The 6,000-nt window shown below is 39.9% G+C and overlaps 1 protein-coding gene across 1 annotated transcript; it reads right to left on the reverse strand.

The window, feature by feature from the left end:
- Positions 1-2,397: 2,397 nt before the first annotated feature.
- On the reverse strand, positions 2,398-5,654 carry LOC143578546 (uncharacterized). Its single transcript, XM_077062095.1, has one exon. The coding sequence runs from the start codon at positions 5,143-5,145 to the stop codon at positions 2,431-2,433; it is 2,715 nt and encodes a 904-aa protein (XP_076918210.1). The 5' UTR covers positions 5,146-5,654; the 3' UTR covers positions 2,398-2,430.
- Positions 5,655-6,000: the final 346 nt, after the last annotated feature.

The raw sequence follows: 6,000 nt of genomic DNA on the forward strand, positions 1-6,000 counted from the left end.
TATTTTATTATCTTGGTTATCTTATTTCTTATAACTAGAAACTATGGTCCAAAGTCCAAACCATCCCGTAAGGCTAGGTTTATAGTTCTAAGAGGACCAGTAGTGATGATCTCGATTCCCCAATTTCTCCTGTTTTCTCCAAAATCGGGGGTGGTGTTCCCGCTTCCCACCTTTCCCTAGTTGAAAAACCCGCGGACAACCCCCCGACTTCCCATTTTTCTTCACAATTTGGCCTCACAATATGGGATAAACAGGTGGTTATTCACTGATTTGCGTGTGAAAAAAAAACCCGGATCCGCGGGCCTTTGGGGGGGGGGGGTGTTCCGGGTTTTTCTGTTTCTTTTCACGAACATCACTCGGTGTCCTCTAAGTGAATAGATCAATCATTACGGTACAGTTTTATATGTACATTCTGCCTTTTTAAAATCATTTTTGGTTAAAGGCTGGACTTTTGCGAACCTTTATGATGAACTAGAACAATGTAAACTGACTTTTTAAGCAGGTGTGCTAATACTACAAAAAGCAGGTTGTCAATATTTTCTCCATTAGCTTATGATTTTGCTTTATGTCAAATCTTTTTACCCAAAGTTGCAGAATCTATTATCACCAAGATTCTTAAAAGAATTGACTATTTATTCTATGGCAGATAATAAGCCATTTCACTTCAAATCTATAAAATATAACCATTGTACGCCACATTGACATCGGTATCCCGGTATCTCCAATATTCCGCCATTGGCACCTTTTGGGCTTAAAAACCCACAATTGATGATGCCACACATGGGGAAAACGCGTAGGGGCAAAAAGGTGCGCCTCATGTAGCCCTGGGTTATAGATGGTCAAAATTATAGTTTGTAGGAGGTTTGTATGTAATAAAACATAAAGGACAAAGATGTTATGACATGTTTACTTTATATATTGGTTTAAATGTAAAACGAACTAGATATATTCAACTTCATATTGTAGATAAAGCTTATTTGGTTGTATAGTGGCGCACACCACACCTACGTTATTTATGTGCCTTGCGTGTCGAATATTGGGACTTCTTTAAGGACTTGGAGCGCCTCCATGTTTCACACCCCTAAATTCTAGCGGTTTTGGTCAGCTCCGTGTTTCTAGATAGAAGGTTAAATTCCAACATTTGTGTTAATTCTTATGCTTTTATTATGAAGTTCTTGTTTTTGGAAACTATGATCCAAACCATTTATTGTGGAGCTTGTTTGCAAGTGAAGAGATCAATGGATATAGTATACACTACAGATTTCTATGTACATTCTGCTCTTTTAAAATATTTATGGTTTGAATAAAAGTTGGGACTTTTGTGAACCTTATGATGACTTGAACATGTAAAGATGACTTTTTAAGAGAGTGTGCTAAAACTATAAAAAAAAAAGATTATTAAAAATCTCCATTATGCCCATCTTTTCACCCAAAGTTGCAGAATCCATCGTCACCAAGATTCTTTAAAGAACTGATTAAAGGGGAAATAACAGACCATTTTACTTTAAATCTATGGATGTTCCCTTTGACCTATGAAACATATGACAATTTGGCATTGGCGCCTTTGGGCTTAAAAAAATCACCAATGACTAAGAGGGGTCTCATATAATCTTGGGTTAAAATTAGGGGTTTATATAAGAAATTAAAAACAATATAAGAGATTAAGAAATTATGAAATGTTTAGTTGATAAATAGAAACATGCATAAAAATTAGAAAATGCAACCTAATTAGAAAATGCAACCTATGCCTGCATATAGAGCTTATTGGTTGTATGTAGGCATGAGCCTCATGTACGTTAGTACGTGATGTGCACGTCTTGTGCATTGGCTTTTGGGACCAAAACGTCTCATGTTTCTTATCTACCCTATTGACGAAATGCCATCCTTTACTTTAAACTTTGAAAATATCCATTATTTGTGTTGTTACATGTCATCTTCCTATTAGCTAAAATGTGTGGCCACGTTATTCTCATCTGCGCTACCACATTTCGTCATACAAGTCAACTTTTAATCGCAGGCGCCATGTGTTTATAAGGTTAAAATTTGTGGTCATAGTTGGTAATATTCTAATTTTAGTCAAACAGTTATATGTTTAAAAAGTTGATTAAAATTGCAGTTGTGAAGAAACTTAATTATTTCAGTTTCTGTTTTGGAATTTAATTTATCAATAACAAAGGCATGATAAGGCAAACAAAACTTGATGGTTATGGCCTACCATCCTACTTATTAAAGCTAAAACAATAGTACATATTCCACTTCCACATCAAAATGCATCAAATAAATATAATTTCAAATATCCCAATAATCCAAACATCTATTTCAATTTAACAAATTCAGAATAATTTACAACTTCCGGTTTAACACACGAATCTAACAAACATGATGAAACACGATAAAACAACCCATAATCTGTTCTTGAAATGTCAAATACTATTCTTCATCTTCAAGAACAGTCGAAAGCCCGGTTTCGGAGCCGAAATCAGGATTCAAAAACTTTGCAACAAAAGCCCACAGTGTGTACACGTCACTAAAGTTAGTCAAAAAGCCCAAAGAAGCAGTCACAACTTCAACCCTAACAAACCCGCTTTTCCCGTTTTGCCCTCCGGTCTCCATAGGCTTACAAACTGTCATATCTTCACGATTCGGGTGCGATTTTGAGCCATCCAAAACCCGTATATGACTAAGTATCCCGACACCGAGTGAAATCCCGTTTTGTTCAGCCAATTTCTGAACCGTTTCAGGCCCGATTAAACCTTTTCTCCCGTCTCTAATATTAAACGCCACGGACGCGCCCCGTTCGTATTTGATCTTCGGCCCGTATATGTGAACAAGTGGGACCCCGTCCTGCCCTTTTGTCCCAGGTATTTGCAACTGAAGAAGTGATGTCACGAGCCAGTTGACCAAAAACCGTAACCGAAGAGTCGTCTTATTGAGACCCAACATATCCACATGATCAAGATGCTTACATGTGATCTCAGGTTCGCGTCTACTCGATTCTTGACCTTCATTGTAATCACCATCACTATAATAATCATCTTCTTCAATATTTGCAGTTAAAATGTCTCCGTTTTTACTCGGTTCGTTTAAAGTAAACGATACCCGTCTTCCTGTGCTTACCGGGTCTTGCTCAGTTTCATCAACCCCGAAAATCCGACGACTACCCGGAAACCGATTATTATTCCCTTCTCGTCTTCCTAATAACCGAAAGTCCCCCTCGGTTTCCCGTCTTATGGAGCTTTCGTTGGCCTGAGAAGCGGCCTTTGAGCCCGAACCGTTTTCCCATTTGCTTGTTTCGTGTTCTTCTTCGATCTCGTGAAAGTTTTCATGATTTGGAGTATTATTTGTGGGCCCCACAAAATAATCTTCTTTCGGGTCTTCCTTAATTCGGTCCAATTCTTGTGAAACAGACATAACCGCTGCATCAAACGACAGCATTTGGGCTTCATGATCGCATACAGGGCTATTAGCTGTTTTAAAACTCGATTTTGGAGACGATAACGGTTTGTTTTTGGCCCTGCCTGTGAACCAAACGGGCGGACCAGGTGACGTTGAAAGCCCGTGCTTATCTTTATCCGGGCCACCACCATAATCGGATCCTACCGGGCTTGATCCAAGATCGATCCATAACGAGTTATCCAACGACTCGTCTTCACTAAAAACCGGGCTTTTCATCACTTCACCAACTGAAACCCCCTCACTTTCTTCAAAGATCGTGCTCGACCCGTCTCGATCCGAGACGTTATCGTGCTCAATTTCAGTATCAAATACCTCTCTCACTTGAGCCGAAGTATACGCGCCAGAAAATGCGGGTAATCGCGGGCCGGGCCCGCTTTCCAACATCACATCACCGCTCCCATTGACATCTTCTTCTTCAATTCCCGACAATCCCGGCATCCCATCAACCGAATCACTTAGGTATAACGGAAAAACCGGGCTGATTTTAACGATACCCAACCCGGCATGGCCTGTTTGACTTTGCAGACTTCTTATAACCGATTTCTTGATCAGCAAACACCCAAATCCAGTCGGGTCAAACCCAAAAACCCGATAAAAAGACGTAATAATAAAATCGGGCCGAAAAAGAGACAGCCCGAGAGAATCCATGTCTTTCGGGCCCAATGAGCCCGCATCAAGCAATACGTGCCAATTATTTTGTTGGGCCAAAGCCATCCACTGATAAGAATACTTAGAACCCGTAACCCGCGATTGAACAGGGAACACGAACAACCCGACAGCCGAATCTTTCTTCCTTTTCTTTTTACTTGAAATTTGTTTTCTTAAATCGGTTGAACAAAGTTTAAGCGTCGGCCATTTAAACCACGCGGATTGAACCTTGGCGCCCTTTTGTTTAGCACTTTGACCCATCCAGTTAACCGACTGGCTCTCGTGGTCAAACATGGTCAACAGCTTTTTATTCGTGTGAAACGGGTACGATTCGGCTAGAAGCTTAAAAGCCGAGCCTCGACTAACCGTGAACACGAGCCCATATTCGTTCTCGGGGATGTTCAAATAATCCATAATCCGAGTTTTGATATCGTGTTCCACGGTTCCCTTTTCAGCACCGTAAAGTGCATGATTACTCAAATTGGCGGTTATTTCGGTTAAATTAAATGTCGACGACTCCCAATAATGAACCGTTTGCAAAAACGAAAACAACCCGAATCCACAATAATCAAGACATACCTTTGGAGGAACCGATTCGGATAAATGTGAATAATCATCTGATCTTAAATGATCAACCTTTTCCGAAGACTGATACTTTGGGTACATTGTGAGGAACTTGTTAAACGATTGATGGAGATCGGGAATCGATTGTTCGGTTTCAAACGTTCTGTCGGCTGCGAGTGCGGTCGCTCTAAGGAATTCCTTTTGAGTTTTGAGTCGGGCCAGGGATCGGGATCGTCCCAACCCGATATCATAATTATCATCTTGATCATTGAGTAAAGATTCTGAGTCAATATCTTGTGATTTGATGAGTGATCCATCTTCAGAAGCTGCTTCAAGAGCTTCTTTGAGTTTCTTAATATTATTATTATGATTATCATCTGGTGAGTAAGGGTTTTCAGGCCCATTTTTCTTTTTGCCTTTTTTGTCCAAAATTAAAGACGCACAATGAGAAATTAGCTTCCATAGTGAAAGATGCATCAAATCAGCTTCTGTACATAAACAATTACAACCCAAAAGAAAAAAAAAGATTTGGCTTATTTGGACATAAATCCAAACCCTAGTTCCCTAAACAGCAAAAAAGGAACAACCTTTATAACATTCTGAAGTGAAATAAGCTGTTTTCGAATGATCAAAACCCTAATGGGTGAATATAAATCAAACCCAGATGAAGAACAGAGCTTAAAGAAGAACTAGAATTGATGTCAGAGAAGAAAAAAGTTGAAATCTTGGAATCTTGAAATTTGAGTTAAAAATCAAGAAAAAGAAATCCCAACAGTTTAAAGGTCAATGCAGCTGTCTGCAGTCATACATAATTTTTTATTAAACCCCAGAACATATATTTACAAAACCCAGAAAGAAAATATATATATATAAAAAAAAGGAACCACCTTGAATCAAGATTCAAGAAAATTCCAAGCCCTAGGTACAAGACAAAAAAGAAAACTGAAACCTTAGATCAATAACGAATGATGGTCAAATGGTAAAATTGAAAAAGCCCTGATTTTGAATTGAAAAGGTTGTGTTTTTAAAAGCTTGAGTGGAGAAGATGAGAGAGTCTAAGGCTGAGGGGTGTGGGGCGCAATCCTGGGCGCGAGAGCCCCTCCGCTCGCGCCTCGGGGCGCTAACCCCACACCACCGGGGCGCGAGCCGGGGCGCGAGCGCGGAAATCCAGGCAGGCGTGAGTGTGGTCGCGGGAGAAGAGAGAGGAAAAGCTGGTGGGCCCGCCCAAAAGAGCCGTTGAGCTCCGTTTTTTTTTTAAAAAAACATTTAAAAACTCCTATATAATACCCCAAAATCAACCCATTTCAACCATATCAAAACACAACTTCAATC

Source organism: Bidens hawaiensis, unplaced genomic scaffold, assembly GCF_021521415.1.
Source record: "Bidens hawaiensis isolate Kalapana, Puna unplaced genomic scaffold, B.hawaiensis_p1.1 tig00029290_1, whole genome shotgun sequence".
In the NCBI taxonomy this organism is placed as follows: domain Eukaryota; kingdom Viridiplantae; phylum Streptophyta; class Magnoliopsida; order Asterales; family Asteraceae; genus Bidens; species Bidens hawaiensis.